The 18,480-nt window shown below is 38.3% G+C and overlaps 1 protein-coding gene across 1 annotated transcript in view; it reads left to right on the top strand.

The window, feature by feature from the left end:
• The window catches only part of HCN1 (hyperpolarization activated cyclic nucleotide gated potassium channel 1), a gene marked incomplete at both ends in the record, with an annotated part of 197,065 nt that extends 181,675 nt beyond the window's left edge, over positions 1-15,390 (top strand). The window contains 2 exons of the mRNA XM_080637760.1: positions 12,533-12,697; positions 14,582-15,390. Coding sequence (XP_080493886.1) covers positions 12,533-12,697; positions 14,582-15,390 — 974 coding nt within the window. The remainder of the gene's footprint in view (positions 1-12,532; positions 12,698-14,581) is intronic.
• Between the last annotated feature and the right edge of the window lie 3,090 nt (positions 15,391-18,480).

The raw sequence follows: 18,480 nt of genomic DNA, 5'->3' as shown, positions 1-18,480 counted from the left end.
AAGGAATAAATCCAGAACTACACAAACTGTGTAAGGCTCAGCACAATTTTTTAGAAAGAGGATTTCTGGGAACACATTCAGGACTCTGCTGTTCCTTCATTACCTTGCTTTCTGGTGGACAGAGGGCTGATTGTTCACTGTGGTCTCATCCTGCTCTTGCTGTAGTCACTGGCAAAATCCCTCTCAACCTCAAAGGACACAAGATAAAACGTGTCTCCCTTCTATCTTTTCCTTTCTCCATCTGTTTTCCCACCTGTGTTTACACAAGCTTTCCTTCATTCAGCAACCTAGGCATATGTTCCAGGAAATTTAACCCCTTGTTTTTGGTTTTAAATGATACTGTGTGAGAGTTGAAGGAATGCTGGTATTGCTAGGGAAATCCGAACTGACTAAGAAGTGTAGGTATGTTTTTATGAATTGGGTCTGGGGGCCCTGTGGAGGTTTCATTGTATTTGCAGTGAGAGGAAGTTTCCTAGTTCCAGTAGGTAAGTGTGCAGTAATCTGTGGTAACCAGTCTGTGGTGTGTCCATTGCAGCTCTCCCTCCCCACTGACTTTTCTGCTTTTTTCCCCTCTTTGAGAAACCCAGTGGTATCATGCCACTTGGAGTCATTCAATAAACCATTTTGTAGACTGACTAAAACTAATATTGCTTCAATTAGTTTTTTTTCTATGAGCTTTGAGGTATGTTGAACATGATATAGTGCATGTGATTTTTTTTTAACTCTTTTTATGGTAATATGTATGAAAGTTGCTGTATGTGGATATGAAAACATGATGGTCTACCTCATACATTGTGATAAGAGGCAAAAACATGTTAACATTTTACTTAATCAAAGATAGATATCACTAACTGTGCTGCATATCATCATTCATCTAGAAAATTTATATATAAATCAGATTCTCATTCCCATCTTCCCAGAATAGGTCCCAGAGAAATATTATGGCATCTTTTCTTTTTTAGTTTATTTTTTATAACAAGTAGTTCATGGAATACTTTAAATTTTCAAATGTTTCATTTCATTTAAATTATTTAATATTGTTTTAACACTTAACCTTCCACACTTGAAATTCTAATAAATTGTGTTTCGCATTTGCTTCAGCTTGTAGAAGACCAATTAGATAGAACTTCTTTGACCTACCTATTATTTATGGCTCTTTTCCCGTTTTCAGTACAGCAGCTGTCAGTATATTTTAGACCAGTGCAGTGGAAAATAATACCATGGGAAATGTTGAATCACTTTAGATTATATTTTGCCACTTGTTTTTTTCTGGGTACACTTTAGGTACCTTCTTTTCATAGATGACTTTTAAAGATTTTCAATATAATGCTGATTATAATACAAGAAAATGATGTTAAAGGGCCTGACTGCACACTGCCTTGCGCCTGAGCAGTATGATACGACATACTGGTTTGCATTTTGCAAAAATACTGCATATGGCTACTCCTTATTCAACATAAAGGTGAATTAAGTTTCTCAGTATTTATACTACGATCCAAATAATTAATTACAAGTAGCCTCTCCGAGGTGTGATTATTCACATCCTTAATGACAAGTGCACAATTAAATGCTTTAAGGGAGCAGGATCTCCAGATTGCCATACCAGGTCTTTCATAAAATACTCTTCAAGTAAACAGTAAGAACATTTTTCTAAAAGTATTGTCTGCAAGAGGTCCTAAAAATTAAATGTTTTTTTGGCATAGACTAGTCTGCCATTTTGAGGATAAATTTCCTTATGGTATGACATAGTTTCTTGTTCTGCATTGTGTTGTTATTTTGATACAATACTTTACATAGAAAATACTATGCAATCAAAAAACCTTCTTGCTATTCAGACATAAAACTATTTTTAATCTAAGAGATTTTTAAGAAGATACAATAAAAATAATTTACTCTGTAATGCTAAAAGGTAGAAAATGTGTTTGGGTTTAGGAGTTTTATTAATTAGTAAATACAAATATAAATTTAACTATTAAAAATAACAATACTAGTAATAATTTGTGCTATCTAAAAAACATAGTCTTAAAACCAAATTATAATTCCACTTCTGCAAATTCATGAAGAATATAAATTTTTAATTTACACTTGATACATAAAAGAACTAGACACAAGCAAAATATCCCATTGGCATAGACTGGGTATCTGAGGTGGCCAACAGAGATAAACCAGAAGATGATTTGCAAGTGCCTTCAATTTTACACAGTAGAATTTAAACTAAATATTTGAGTTTAGCTTAAATATTTAATCTAAATATTTAATTCAGAACTGACAGTCTCTGATAATTTGTTTAATAATTTAATGGAAAAAAAATGAAGTGCAATATTTTTACGGTCCATTTAAATTCAAGTTGAATAATTTAATTTGTAACTGTTATTGTTTGCCAAACTCAAGATGACAAGAGCATAACACTGAATACATAAGGAAACAGGTGGCTTTTTTTCAGTAGGTAATAGGCATCCATCTGAAAAAAGGTAGACATAAATTTATTATACAAAATCACTTTTGGCCTTTGAACCAATCAGTGTGAAAGCTAAATCGCTACTTAGGCACCTTATCTTAGAATGTAAGCTTAAATCAGTAAGCATGTTATCACACTTGTTTTTTGCAGAGCTGGTATCAAGTAGCATATTAAGCCTTCTTCAAGGAAATGGGCTGATACAAACAAGAGTTGTTTCAAGAAACAGTTTCAAGAAAAAAGTTGCTGCCATAAAAGGCAACTTTCGGACAAAGTAGAGAAAGGAGCACACTTTCAGTTCAGGCTTGTTGACAAACCCTAAGTAAATATGAACATTTTCTAAAATAAGTATTCCTCTATACATCCTCTGAAAGTTTGGGTCAATTAAAGTTAAGCAGTTCTTCCCAGAAGAATAATTTTTACCCCAGGAAGTTTGTGCTATGTCCAACGAAATAGATAGCACTCTCTGCCAAATAAAAATACTGTTAGGGAAAAAAAAAAATAGAACCTCTCTAATTAGGCAACTTACTGTACCTCACCTTTGACATATATGTAAAATGGTTAAGCAAATGAAGGCTGGGAAGGGAGACCTTTAGAGAGTAATGGAGAGAAATAGAGCTAAAGAACCAATCATCTTTCATCTGCATTTTAGATCAGGAAAATGGTTATAAAATGCGTATCATGGATGCCTGCCTCCAGCTGCTCCTAAGACACCTGTTTTGAAGGTTCCTTATTGTCTCAGAATGGTTTTGGAGATGAACCTTCCTTATGTCCCAAGAATAACAATCTTGGGACTGGTAAATGGACTGGTAAAATGCTGTTTGTGGTGCTGATATTCCTTATAATCTACTTCCTTTTCCTATTGACTATTTCCTGCCTCACAAAGTCTAAGCCCTCTATTTTTCTTAATGACTATTATACTGTACCAAGATGTCATCCTCAAGCATAGAAGCAGATATTCTCTTCAGACCCCATTGCATTCTCTTCCTTCCTTCAGATATATGGCTTGGCTAGCCAGGCGGGGTGGTGGGGTTGCTCTTTATGTGCAAGAGCAGCTGCAATGTACTGAGTTCTGTCCAGGGGCAGGGGACGAGCGAGTTGAGAGTCTGTGGGTGAGAATTAAGGGGCAGGCTGGCAGGGGTGATACTGTTGTGGGTGTCTGTTACAGGCCACCAGATCAGGGTGAGGAAGTTGACGAGGCCTTCTACAGGCAGCTGAAAGCGGCCTCACAGTCACAGGCCGTGGTCGTCGTGGGGGATTTTAACTTCCCTGATGTTTGCTGGAAGGACTACTCGGCAACCCAGCCACAGTCCAGGAGGTTCCTCCAGTGTATGGATGATAACTTCCTCATGCAAATGGTGGATGAGCCAACCAGGAGAGGAGCCCTGCTGGATCTCATCCTCACTAACAAGGAGGGTCTGGTCGAAGCAGTAAAGGTTGAGGGCTGCCTTGGTTGCAGCGACCACGAGATGGTGGAATTCAGGATCTTGTGTGGTAGGACCAGTACAATAGCAAGTAGAATTGCAACCCTGGACTTTAGCAGGGCAAACTTTGGCCTTTTCAAGCAATTGCTAGGGGAAGTCCCATGGGCAAGGCTGCTTGAAGGTAAAGGGGCCCAAGATAGTTGGTTGACATTCAAGAATTGCTTATTCCAAGCTCAAGAGCAGAGCATCCCGACACGTAGGAAGTCAAGGAAGAGGGCCAAGAGACCTGCGTGGCTAAATAAGGAACTGCTGGGTATGCTCAAGTGGAAGAGGAGAGTTTACAGGTCATGGAAGGAGGGGCTGGCCACTCGGGAGGAATATAAGGCTGCTGCTAGAGGATGTAGGAAGGCAGCTAGGATGGCTAAGGCCTCCTTAGAATTAAATCTGGCCAGAGGGGTCACGGACAGCAGAAAGAGCTTTTTCAAATACATGGCTGATAAAACTAACACCAGAGGCAAGGTTGGCCCACTGGTGAACGGGATGGGTGCCCTGGTGACAGAAGATACAGAGATGGCAGAGTTATTGAATGCCTTCTTTGTCTCTGTCTACTCTGCCGGAGGCAGTCCTGAAGAGCCCTGTACTCCTGAGACCTCAGATGAAGTCAGGTCACTGGAGCAGTTTGCCTTAGTCGATGAGGAATGGGTTAGGGACCAGTTGAGCAATCTGGACATCCATAAATCCATGGGTCCAGATGGGATGCACCCGCGGGTGCTGAGGGAATTGGCGGAAGTCATTGCTAGACCACTCTCCATCATCTTTACCAAGTCTTGGGAAACGGGAGAGGTGCCTGAGGACTGGAGGAAAGCAAATGTCACTCCAGTCTTCAAAACGGGCAAGAAGGAGGACCCGTGTAACTATAGACCAGTCAGCCTCACCTCCATCCCTGGGAAAGTGATGGAACACCTTATCCTTGATGCCATCTTAAGGCATGTCAAGGATAAGAGGGTTATGAGGGGCAGTCAACATGGCTTTACCAATGGGAAGTCATGCTTGACCAACCTCATAGCCTTTTATGAGGAAATAACATTGTAGATGTATGATGGCAGAGCGGTGGATGTGGCCTACCTTGGCTTCAGCAAAGCATTTGACACAGTCTCCCACAGCATCCTCATAGCTAAATTGAGGAAGTGTGGTCTGGATGATCAGGTAGTGAGGTGGACTGCAAACTGGCTGAAGGAGAGAAGCCAGAGAGTTGTAGTCTATGGGGCGGAGTCTAGTTGGAGGCCTGTATCTAGTGGAGTGCCTCAAGGGTCAGTATTGGGACAAGTATTATTTAATATATTCATCAATGATTTAGATGAGGGAATTGAGTGTACTGTCAGCAAGTTTGCTGATGACACTAAGCTGGGAGGAGTGGCTGACACGCCAGAAGGCTGTGCTGCCATCCAGCGAGACCTGGACAGGCTGGAGAGTTGGGCAGGGAGAAACTTGATGAAATATAACAAGGGAAAGTGTAGAGTCCTGCATCTGGGCAGGAACAACCCCAGGTTCCAATATAGGTTGGGGAACGACCTGTTAGAGAGTAGTGTAGGGGAGAGGGACCTGGGGGTCCTAGTGGATGGCAGGATGACCATGAGCCAACACTGTGCCCTTGTGGCCAAGAAGGCCAATGGTATCCTAGGGTGTATTAGAAGGGGGGTGGTCAGTAGGTCGAGAGAGGTCCTCCTGCCCCTCTACTCTGCCCTGGTGAGACCGCATCTGGAATATTGTGTCCAGTTCTGGGCCCCTCAGTTCAAGAAGGACAGGGACCTGCTGGAGAGAGTCCAGCGCAGGGCAACTAAGATGATTAAGGGAGTGGAGCATCTCCCTTATGAGGAAAGGCTGAGGGAGCTGGGTCTCTATAGTTTGGAGAAGAGGAGACTGCGGGGGGACCTTATTAGTGTATATAAATATATAAAGGGGGAGTGTCACGAGGATGGAGCCAGGCTCTTCTCAGTGGCAAACAATGATAGGACAAGGGGTAATGGGTATAAACTGGAACACAAGAGGTTCCACTTAAACTTGAGAAGAAACTTCTTCTCAGTGAGGGTGACAGAACACTGGAACAGGCTGCCCAGGGAGGTTGTGGAGTCTCCTTCTCTGGAGGCATTCAAAACCTGCCTGGACACATTCCTATGTAACCTTATTTAGGTGTTCCTGCTCCGGCAGGGGGATTGGACTAGATGATCTTTTGAGGTCCCTTCCAATCTCTAACATACTGTGATACTGTGATATGACATTTTATATATGTCATGTCTTCATGATGGAGAAGTACTCTGAGCCGATAAGAGTGCTAGCAAGCAGGGACAGATATTTGCAAACAAGAATCATCTTCCTAAATTGCAGTGAGAGGACATTTCCACAAGTCTCTAGCTTATTGAATGAAATAAATTTTTGCACTTTCAATTGCTGTATTAACAGAAATGTAATTCACATCTTTCTATTCTTTTTCTGTTTAAAAATTTGACAATTTCAGCCCTGCTGGTTATGGCACATTTTTCTATTTCTTTTATTTGTTCTGTTAAATAAAGTAAAATAAATTAAATAACATCCTGAGAGCTTATATGTCAGGGTCTTCAGAGCCAGAATACTCAGGTTACTATGAGTAGACAATAAAAATGTGAAATAAACTAAACTATTGGGTGTTAGTTTGTTTATTTTTTTTTTAATATGATGACTGCATAAGGGCATCATATGTCGCAAGCAGAGAAATTTAAATTAAGTTTAGATAAATATTTCAAAAAAAGTGACTGGAGACCGAAACTGAGGTATTAAGGAAGTTGGTTTGGACCCTTAATTGTAATTGGCCATTTTCAGTCCCTCTTCAAAACAGTAACTACACAGCATTGTATCCAGGCCTCCTTCATGAACCCTCTCTCCAGCTGATCAACACATATATGTGAAAGTAACTTTACAGCAATTGTTTGTGGCATTTTTTAAAAGCTGAGGCCATGCAGGCAGTATCTGCTATTGCTCACTCTGACAAACTGGCTTTTCTGTGATTACATGTTTAGTGTAAATAAGGTGGAATAGGTATAGGCCTTGTGTAGCTTTCTTCTGGACAGTCCAGATTACAAACCTGTTAAAAGGCAATAATTGTCTCTGTTTTCCTTCCTTCTTCAGTTCTTTCCTTTGCTGCAGGAATGCTTCTCTTGAGCAGTGACTGTACTTCAAGGTTCCTTAAATATAGAACTGCTGAACTCAAACATAAATGTTACCTGAGCCTTTTCATTTCCATCCACTCCATAGATATGGATTTGGCAGATATCACTTCCTTCCCGCCTCCCTCCCCTCACCTCCTCACAGTCATGACTAATGTAAATGACAAATACTGGTTATTGGTTTGCAAAACAACTGCAAAATATAGTCTGCATAGATATTTGGTATAGCTTTTTTGTTTGGTGGTTGTTTTTTTTTTTTTAGAAAGTAGATTACTGAAACACATTTAATTGGTGTTAGCTGCATTCTGACTAATCATAAGACCTGCTGCTAGTCATTTTAGTTTCTATAACAAAAAGCAGCATATCCCTGGATTCTCTATTTTGTGCACTAGCAATAAAATAAAAAGAATATAGTTAAAAAAAAAAATAGATGTATTTGATGCTTTCCAGAGTTTAATGAAGAAAAAGGAGACAGAAATGCAGAAGTATGTGTTAAAGCAATAATATTTTTATCATATGAAACAGCTTCTCCGTGTTTTCTCTATTAGAGAGTCAACACGAAGCGGGAAGTTTATCCATTTCCAAAAGAATGGGGTGTACAGAAGCTTGCTGATTTTTTTAATTTCTTAAGGCTTATGTAGTCCTTTCCTATGAATCTTATTACCTGTTCTAAAGCTGAGAGCAGAGTGCCCCAAGCTGAATATCTCAACTTCAGCAGCATGAAGTAAGTAAAAAACTGTTTATCTTTGCACTATGCAAAGAGTTGCTGTTATGAAGAATTATGTTAGAAAAGCATAACCTAAACCTGGTAAGTCTGAGAAACTTGCTCTGAAGACTTATAAGATGGGTAGATGGAAAGAGTTTTTTGTACATCTAAGTTTTGTCTATAATTGTTTAGGAACTTATTATTCTCTATAAAATAAACACTGTTCTAATCCACTGTCCTGTTCTCATAAAGCATTACCAAATACGTTAGACCAACTGATCCAAGCCTTTGAATTGCTTTGATTTTCCATCTTCCGCTGCTGAAAGTAACCAAATGGTCTGAATAACTCCTTGGCTGTTTGCACAGCAATGTATATGCCTGCTACAAGATGAAACAAGTTTCCTGCTGAGGAACTGAGGCAACAGTCAGCTCTTCTTAGCTGGTAGGACACTTCATTAGATCCTGTGATGTTAAATTTGACAGATGATGGGAAATCTGATGCAGCATTGGAAGGGGACAGAGCACTTAATAAACTACTGTTTATTTTAACTTGATTTTAGTATGCAGAGCACTGTATGGCTAGAATACTCTTTAACTTGTTTATTCATTACTACAAAAAATTAATTCCTGCACCTAGTAAAATGAGCTTTTGCTTTCATTCTGGTCTTCATGTCCTTGCAAACAAGGCTTTGCAAATGATAATAATTCACTGTATTAATTTTCTACATGTTACTATATATTATCCTAAGATAAGAAATACATCATGGAGAGAGGTCTGGTTTGGTGTCCTTTAATGAACCAGCTAAGTACAGGTCTCATAACTGTTTCTTTTATCAACACAGTTTGTCTGTTGGTGGACATTTTGTCAGCAAGGTGACTTTATATTGATGTTTGAGTTTTGAAGTTTTTTGAGTTTATACTCAAATGTTCGTGTGACATAGAAAGTTGAGTAATTTCATCTGGAGTATAATTTATATCAAAAATGAATTGATGGTTAATGGACAGCGGTACTGTCAGATAAACAGTACTTCTTCCCAGAGTGAAATAAAGAAAAGACCTTTAAGATCATCGAGTCCAAGAGTTAAGACTGCCAAGACCACCACTAAACCATGTCCCATGTATGTGTGCAACTGATATATTGGTGTTCGGGTTTGATTATTATAATCAATAACCTTCAGAACAGGATTAGCTTTAAACTTTCATCATTGTGCTTCTTAGTCAATGTCTTGAGAGCAGAAAGTACATTATATTTGAGGTCTTTTCCATGTTCTTTTGAGAGCTGCATTGTTCTATGGAAAAGATCTGGTGCTAGCAGAACACAATTAGTAATTTTCACAGACAAAGTAACTACATTTGTATTAAATATGAACTTTAAGAGCAAATGAATGCTTTTAGCATCTTCAAGTGCTTTCAAATAGCCATTTTTCATTAGTGCAACTATAGACATTTGTTTCAGAATGTTCTATGGAATAGTTGTCCAAAGAAATTAAATAAGTAAATTGAAACTTGAATTGAGATGAATTGCAGGTTCATTACAGCCTAAGGCAATTACTTATTAGAATTGAAGACATTCTTTTGTTTGGAAGGGAAAGATAGAAGTATTTGACACTTTGAAAGTGCCAGCATGAAGTCAATGCACCATGCCAACCACAGATGGGAATATTAGTGAGTAATATGCTGCTGCCACTTTCTTTTTATGCTAATAGAGAACCTTGTTTGTCCAAGCTGTTGGAAAATAATCTGTGCCCTTTGTATTTCACTGCACACTCCTGTGCTATTGTTTGCATTTCATAGTCTGCTTAAATCAACTGAATGTCAAGGAGAGCATAATTGTTGAGGGCACCTAGTGTACTTGATGCCACTAGGCCTCATTTTAAATATATGATGGATCTTTTCATTGCTTTGTTCTCTTCATGAAATCTATTGTTTATTTATCATAAAAAAATATAATATTTATTTAAAAGAACATGAGTATTTGATAGGGACATGTTTTGACATTATGTCTTCATCCTCTGGTCCAAGTAAATGAGATTTCATATATTATGTCTTATTATGCTGGAGAGTTTATAGATGAAATGAATTTAAGTGTGGAACACATACAATTAAGAAGCACATCAGTCTTGCGGACAGAGTACACTATAGATACGTCTAACAAGGCAATATAGATGATGTATCAGTGACTATATGTAATACAAGGTAATATAAGGTAATACAATACTATATGGAATACAGTGTTTCTAATCAGTCAGGGAACATTGCTGGAGATGCATTACATGGATATTCATCACATGGTATTTTTTCTGCCAGAAGGCTGTAGTTCATCTTTCGAATGAGTCTATCTAACTGAGGCTAAGAACATGAAGTCTTCCCTGTTTTGTGAGCAGGCAGGCTCCACAGTGGCACTCCCTGGTCAGTTTCTAGGCTTTATGAGATTTGTCGTATCTTTTCTGACCCTTCCTTTATTATAATATCCAAATAGAAGACTCTATTATGGTTATTACTTCCAAAAAGTTGTTCTTCAACTAGAATTCATGGGCTGACAGGATTTGCAGAGTACAATGTGTAGTTTTCATTGATTCTTTTCTTTCCATTCCCCTTATTTGACAAGAATAGAAGATGAAAGAAGAGGAAAAAATAATTATGTTTATTGCAGTAATATCCATGAATTCCATGGTCTCATTGTTCTCTGGTGAAATCTAACATTATCTCTTACAGTTTCTTCCCATAATGTTTTTTCTTGTTAAAGTAATCTAAAATGCAGTGGTTTAGATTAATAATGATGAAAACAGTAATTTCTCCTTTTTTTTTTTTCTTTTTTTTCTTTTTTTCTTTCTTCCATAATGGTTTGGATCCATAGTCAACATTTGTTTTGTTTTGGGCATGTGATGTTTTTTAAACTCAAGTATTTTTTTTTGTTGAGTGTAGCAGAAGACACCTTCTTATGTGTGTAGTATTTGCAGCACTTTGAAGAAACCTGAAAATCAAGAGGTGATCATTAATCACACGGATTTTCCAGATAATTATCTCTAAATTCAACCTTGTATTGTAAAACTTTATCCTGTGTGAGATCCAAAGAGTATCTTAGGAAATGGAGTAGGCATTGAATGCATTTAATTGCTCCCTTTGGGCAAAATGTCCTTCTTGCTCTTGTAATCAAAATGCAGTGGGTTCAATCAAAAGAAAAGGTGTCAATGTGAGCTAGGATGGAAGAGGAAAGGGCAGACTTACGTTTGACCTGTTCGGTCCTTACAGGAAACTGTTATTATTTCATGCATGTCAGGTTTTGTGAGGGACATTAGGTCAAGACTCTTACAATATATGTTAGTCTCTAAATTCTTCCCAAAGCTGTTGGGGTTTAAGTACATTCCTTGCTAGTACTGGTCCCACATTAATTTACTTTGATTTACCCACTATTATTTAAGCACCTTAGCCCCTAAGCCTGGAGGGTTAAGTGGCATATGGAAATTCATCAACAAGAAGCATGAGAAGAAAAACCATCAAGGTTATTTTGCATTCTAGATTAATAAAAAAATTATTTTGTTAAAGACATGCAAAAAAAGAGAGAACTACACGAGCTCTTTATAGATCTGAAGTAAAGCCTGACAAATTCTGTATTTTTGATAATGCAGAATATTTGGGCTTCCATACTTGAGACTGATTGACTGAGACTGAGAAAGATCGCTTGTGACAGACACACAAGCAGGGTAGGAGATAGTTCCCTAGCTAGTATCTAAAAATGAACAAATATGAACTTGCTACTCTTGATTGAAAGAACTGGGTAAGGGAACCATCTCTTACTCTGCCTGAGCCTAAGAATTGCAAGTATTTCTAAATGTTCTTATTCCCCAGCTTGAAAAAGGGATGAGCACAAACACTTCTTTGTGCAATTGACTTATTAACTGTTAACAGTTTAATATAAATAAATAAATACTCTTCTCCATATGTTTTTCTGTTACAAGCCTTGGACCTTGACTTTGGCCTTTATCTGGTAACCTTCTTCTTGTGGGTTTGAGAAATTAGCAGTCGCAAATTTGGGGCTGTCTCCTGGGACTCTGCATATGGCTTTGGTATCTCCTGTTTAAGAATGATGAATTCCAGTTGAAGGCACTTGCAGAGAAAGTCTCCTAGACTAGTAAAATGGAGTAAGCAGAGGTTGAAAGGTTTCTGATTTTTAGCCCCACAAAAAAGTCTAAAATCATAAGTTTATTCTTACAAAATAGCTACAACATTAAACCCAAGGAAACAAGGCATTTTCATGCCTGAAGTGTTTTTCCTTAGAATAGCTCTTCTATTCAAATATCATTATATCATTTCTAAATTAGCTCAGTAAATCTGGTGAATTATTAAAGGAATTGGTCCTCTATGTTAGCTGGATATTTAAAAAAAAAAAAATCAGTAGCATCACTTGGGTTAATTGAGTCAGCAAGCTGTGTTTGATAGCTGATGGATCATTTCTTACAACTGTAAGGATTTTTTTTTTTTTAAAAACTTGATAAAACGAGAGTCCAGACTGAGAAAACATGTAAGCAGGGCTCTTAAATCACATCAGTTTTTTCAGGATAGCAAAAATAGAATCAAATACCTTCAGAATTTTCCCTGCAACCTTGCATAAACAGCAATAGAAAAATTGCTGCTGAGTACTCATATATTACTTGTCAGCACTGAGTCACTTCCTAGCTTTTAGGTTTCACATGGTTCACTAACCTCTTTGTTTTCTGTGTGTGTTGTTGAATTTTTCTCTTCCCAGAGATTTGCCTTTTGACCAAGGGCCGTCGAACTGCCAGTGTACGAGCAGACACATACTGTCGTCTATATTCCCTCTCAGTGGACAACTTCAACGAGGTTCTAGAAGAGTACCCCATGATGAGGAGGGCCTTTGAAACCGTGGCAATTGATAGACTTGACAGGATAGGTATTTTTTTCACCATATTAGGAAGTCTTAAAACTTTTCTATCTTTTCTTTTCCATGAGTTGCAGAATAAAATGCCCAGATTTCAAAAAGTTTTCTTTCTGTTACGCTGCAGTAAATGTTCTGCTGATCTATGAATAAGACATGTCCAGGCAATAAATACTGCAATCATACTCTCAAATAATAAAAAAACTTTTGAGTTTTAGAAAGCTCTGATATTCCTTTGAGGATTATTTTGTATACTTTAATTATCATAGTATTATTTATTAATCCTGTATGTTTCTTTTTGCTGCCCTCAGCACTTAATAGGATTTATGCTGTTTTATGAGCAGTAGATGATATTTTCCTGCATAAATTGTTTACAGATGACATCTATAATGCTGGGAAGAGCTGAAGCCTCTCAGCACTCACAAAACCCATGTCTGTTGAAGTGAATTAATCCTTTGCAGCAGGGCTCTCATTTTCCTCACACCATGGGCACTACTAGCATTGATGGCTGCACACTGGCTTTGCTCAGATCTGCTTGCAATCCGAAAAGCAGGCCAATGATATCCGAGTGAAAGGCAGAAGAACATGGCAGATTGTCAAAACAGGTTGTGCAAAGTGTGCTGTTGTTCATCTAGACATTCTGGACCTCTCAGGTAGAACATACTAGATAAAATATGTGGTCTTTAGCTGGGAGAATTGCACTCTTACTGCCATTATTGATACTGGTTTTAAAATGAAGCTATGCATAAAAAGTATATCCTGTTTAATGGTGTTTCCTTAACTTCACAAGAAAGCTCCAGTGTAAGGATTTCTCCACATCACCCTTTCTGAATCAGGTTATGTCTGCAGCTTCTTCGAAGTGAACACAGACAGAATTGCAGGGCAGTGTCATTGCGCTGTCCTCTAAGCTGAAGCTGTGACTTGGAGGAAAGCATGTTTTCTTTACTATAGCAGGAGTAAAGAAATTAAATGTAGGTATATGGGTTTCTAATATTTAATAGACCTGGTTTAGTATTTTGCAGATTGTAAGCACTCAGTATTACCACTATTATCAAGACTTTTAAAACTTATACAGTTTGTCTGTCTGGACAAAGACTCTCTGGAAATGTAGTCCAACTCAAAATAATATCTGCTTTAAATAATATTTGTACTAAAGTCCAGTCTGTTACTGGAGTAGCAATCCCATCTGAAGTGCTGTGTTTTATCAAAATGAAAAAAGGGACAGTTGAGTGCATCTGATCACACAGAATAGTGTCTACGTCTTGAAGACACTGACAGCCATTGGGCAGACATCAGGACACAGTGTATATCATCCTTTATTTTGCAAGTGTCACATTGTCCGTAAGTTCATATCAGTTCACAAACCTTTAAAAATGATTTCTGGGAAGCTAGTGGTCACTTGTTACTAATGCCTAATAATTAGTTCCAGGGAATGTGCTAAATGGCAGGTGTATTTATAAGTTATGTAACAGTTTAGTGGAAATTAGGACAGTTTTGCAACGAGGGAGAAGGACATTACACATGCAGAACCCCATGACTTTTTCCACCCTGTTCAGTAAATTACCATGGTTACATTTTCAGGATAACTGTGGTAATCGCAATGCACAGGGGCACAAAACTCCAGGTGTCTTTGAGCACAATGGAGTTACAAAGCCCCGCCATGCTCGTGCAGGGAGAGAGGGCACTGGGTGTTTGTGAAGGCCAACCATCAGGAGGTGTGCCAGCACCAGTCACTGTGGCAGTACCCCATGTGCCATAGCCGGGTGCAGTGGACTTAGCACTGTTCACTGGGGCTTTTGTGCTACACAAAACCTCGGTGATGGATGCTGAAATGCGAAGTCAGAGGGGGTATCTGCCCCTGCATGTCAGGCTTGCTAACTCTTCTGCCTCTCTGTGAAGGGAAGAAGAACTCGATCCTCCTGCAGAAGTTCCAGAAGGACCTCAACACTGGTGTTTTCAACAACCAGGAGAATGAGATCTTGAAGCAGATTGTGAAGCATGACAGGGAGATGGTGCAGACCATCGCCCCGGTGAGCTTGCAGCAGATGCCCACCATGAACTCGGCCTCGTCAGCCTCGTCGTCACGCCCCAGGACACAGTCTCCTCCTGTGTACACCACCAGCAGCCTATCTCACGGAAACCTGCACTCTCCATCGCCCAGCACGCAGACACCACAGCAGGCCGTCATCCTCTCGCCCTGCTCCTACACCACTGCTGTCTGCAGCCCACCCATACAGAGCCCTCTGGCCGGCCGAACTTTCCAGTATGCCTCGCCAACTGCCTCGCAGCTCTCCCTCATGCAGCAGCAGCCGCAGGCACCCCAGCAGCCCCCCGGGGCCGTGCAGAAGAATGAGGTCCACAAGAGCACTCAGGCTCTCCACAACACCAACCTGACCCGGGAGGTGCGGCCCCTGTCTGCCTCGCAGCCCTCCCTGCCACACGAGATGTCCACCCTGATTGCCAGGCCTCACCCCACCGTGGGGGAGTCCCTCGCCTCTCTGCCACAGCCCACCCCGGGACCCAGCGTGCCCCCGGCCAGCCGAGCCAGTGTCCCGCAGCGCGTCTCGCTCTTCCGACAGATGTCCTCGGGAGCCATCCCCCCGAACCGGGGGACTGCGCCGCCGCCTGCAGCCCTGCAAAGGGATTCTTCGACAGTCTTAAGCACAGAGCCTGAAGGGGACAAACCGCGGTTCGCATCAAACTTATGATCCCTGGTAACTGTGAGCAACAGACTTGTGACAAACCGAGCACCATCCCCAGAACTATTTTAGCCTATTTCCTAATGTACCCCAGCAGCCTACTATGAGAAAAATACTTCAGACAGCTTTGCCCTATGTAACGAATGTAAAAATTATATATATATATAAAACATACATATATATATATAAAATAATTCAAAAACTTGTTTGAATTCGTATCTTCCTTTCTTGCAACCATTAAGGAAGTTTAAATTTAGCTGTAATGTTACTTATTTCTAACATATTGACTTTAAAGTCAGTCTAATAGATTTCTGATTTTGAAGTTTGCTATGTCAAGGGGAAATTATCAATATAATAGCAAACTTCAAACAGATATATTAGAAAAAAAGAGAGAAATATCAGTCTAACACGTAGCACTGACCGAGTGATATTCTGAAACCTTTGTTATTTCATTTATTGCATACACGTTGTTAATTTCTTGTGAAGAATTCAGTTGTATGTCGCATTGCACTTCATATGTTGGCACTTTCCGTTGGAAATTAAATTGGAAAAGACATAAATTGCAAAATACCTGCAGTCAAAAGGCTGGCACTAGCACTCCTCTGGATAGTTTGTAACCTCATGACATGTCAACCCTTCTGTTTCAGAAAACTGAGTGGACTTATATCTTCACACTGCTAAAGACTTTTACAAAGACTATGAATATTGCCATTGTAAATAACTTTTTAGACCCAAACAAAAATAGCTGCTGTGTGGTGTACCATTGCAAGGTCTTTGTTTAGGAATTTAGGTTCGGCTTTCAATTAAAAATTTACAGTTTTAAAATCTGTTAAAGTTAAGTGCAAGACAATTGTTAATTGTAATGCAATGGCTTAAAACCTACAATGTTATTTTACATGCAATGTTTTATGCAAAATTGTACGCTTGATCCTGCAAACTGCTTGTACTTCACCGGTACCATCACTTCTCTTCTCCTTGCCCTCAAATCCTCAATAGCAACTGAGAATATTCCATGCATGCTTCAGAAAAAAAAAAAAAGAAAAAAAAAAAGAAAAGGAAAAAAAAAAAGACAATAAAAATAAGTTCCGTCAGTAGGAAAAGGCTTTATGGTATCTTAGAAAATAATAACCACTCATTAATTATGTCTACCTTAAAAATCCTATAATGCTGACTTTGAACCTCTGGTTTAAGTCTAAAAGTGAGATTTTTCATTTAAAGGATTATTTGTAAACCACAGCTTGATTTAGGCTTTCAGGTGCTTTCTGTGTCTTCACTGTAGTTTTGTAGTTGACTGTGGTGTTAATTTACAAAAATAAATATAATATAGCATCAAGTTTGTCTGGAAATGCACGATTTGCTCTTCGTATATTGTAATTAAATGGTTAGTATATCCTAAGGCATGTAGTGTCAAACATAGCCATAGGTATGAGGTTTATTATTTTTTATGTCTTCAAAACAGAAAGGAAATGGTTACAGAAAGCAGGGTTAAAGCATACTGTTTTGTGAATGTTTTGTTTTGTTTGCTCAAACCTTTACATTATCTTATCCACAAAAAAAAAGTACTTTTGTGATCATTTGTGCCTGATTTGTCACAGTAAATAGAGATTGAAACTAAATGTGTCATAATTTAACTCATTGAAAAATCAGCATTATGGATCTGATACAGGCATATATTCTGTTCCTTAAAACCCAGCTGACTCATGTTAAGGAAATGAATGCAAAGGAGTTCTTATTTTCCTATTAATGCTGAGTTAAATGATGCATGGAAAAATTAAATAACATCACAAATTATGTAATGCAGTGAATCCAGATGTACTTGAGAGCCAAGTAAATATTCTAAAGCTAACAGAGCTTGAACCCATGCTGCCTGTTACGTCTTTTACTGAAGTGGTACATCAAATAAAAATTTTAGAAAATCTTCCAATTTTTCCCTGACTCCCATTCACCAGTAAAAAATTATAGTTAACCCATTCACATGCTGCTGCCATTAATTTAAGTGGCCCAGAGTAGTATATGGGGAAGCGATTGTTTAAAAGTGTTTGGAACATTATGGATACGCTGCAAGACCATTTATTTATCAGTACGGTGCCCCTTATATTATTTTAATGCTAAAAAATTCTGTCAGTTAATTAAGATCATATACTGATCTTTCAAACTGTTTAAGGTTTACATTAATAGGAGTAATGGGGTTAGTAGCAAAATATTTTTATATATATTTTTATTTTATTTTAAGCACTATAAATAAATATTAATTCACATGGTCTTTCAGTGAAACCATAAATAATTTTTAATGACTTTGTAATAGAGTGGAAAATACCTAGCATTTGTATGTTAATTAAAAAAAATGGTACAGGGTATAAAATTATATACGTATATATATATGTATGTATGAATGTATATATGCTTAGATTAAGAAACAAATGACTCACATTCCTGTAATATAAAAGACCATTGCTAGTTTCAGAGCTGACTTATTTTCTCTGTACATAAGTAAGCCCATAAGTATGAAATCTCGCATCTGTACAGGATGAAATGTATTAATGAAAAAGGTTGGATCTTACTGCTGCTGGGAAGACTATAGATCTGATTCTTATGATAACTGTATGATCAGGGATGAGTTAGATTTTTTCTTTTGTCTTTGCTCAAGCCATAAATAAATATATATGAAAATTATTAATAAATTGAAAAAATATATAAAAAAATAAGGGCTTGAATTTTTTTTGTTCTAATATCTTTATAACTTCATAATGTGTTTAGTCAGTGTCCTGTTTTGTTGCTGCAGTATAAAGGTTTTAAATGGAAAGACCTGGCTTTGAAGTAAGAAAAGTTCCTATATATCAAAGGGCAGTAACAACAAATGTCAGTCTTTATTATAGACAGGAAGGCATTTTGTGGTTCTGGAACAGGCTCTTTTTGAACTGGATTACTTATGTTTTTGCAAATTCAACATAAATAATGGATTTGCTGTGCTTGTTATACCAGAGGTGTAGTCTGCATTGTTGAGGAGATGGCTTCAGCATTTTACACTAATTAGTTTTTTCTAAGTGCTGGAGGATTTACGTCCAATTATTTCAGTTCCTGTAGTCCAGCCAAGAGTCA

This window comes from Psittacula echo (assembly GCF_963264785.1).
Source record: "Psittacula echo genome assembly, chromosome: Z".
NCBI lineage: Eukaryota > Metazoa > Chordata > Aves > Psittaciformes > Psittacidae > Psittacula > Psittacula echo.
The sequence above is the reverse complement of the archived record's forward strand: the minus strand, read 5'-3'. Positions and strand labels throughout refer to the sequence as shown.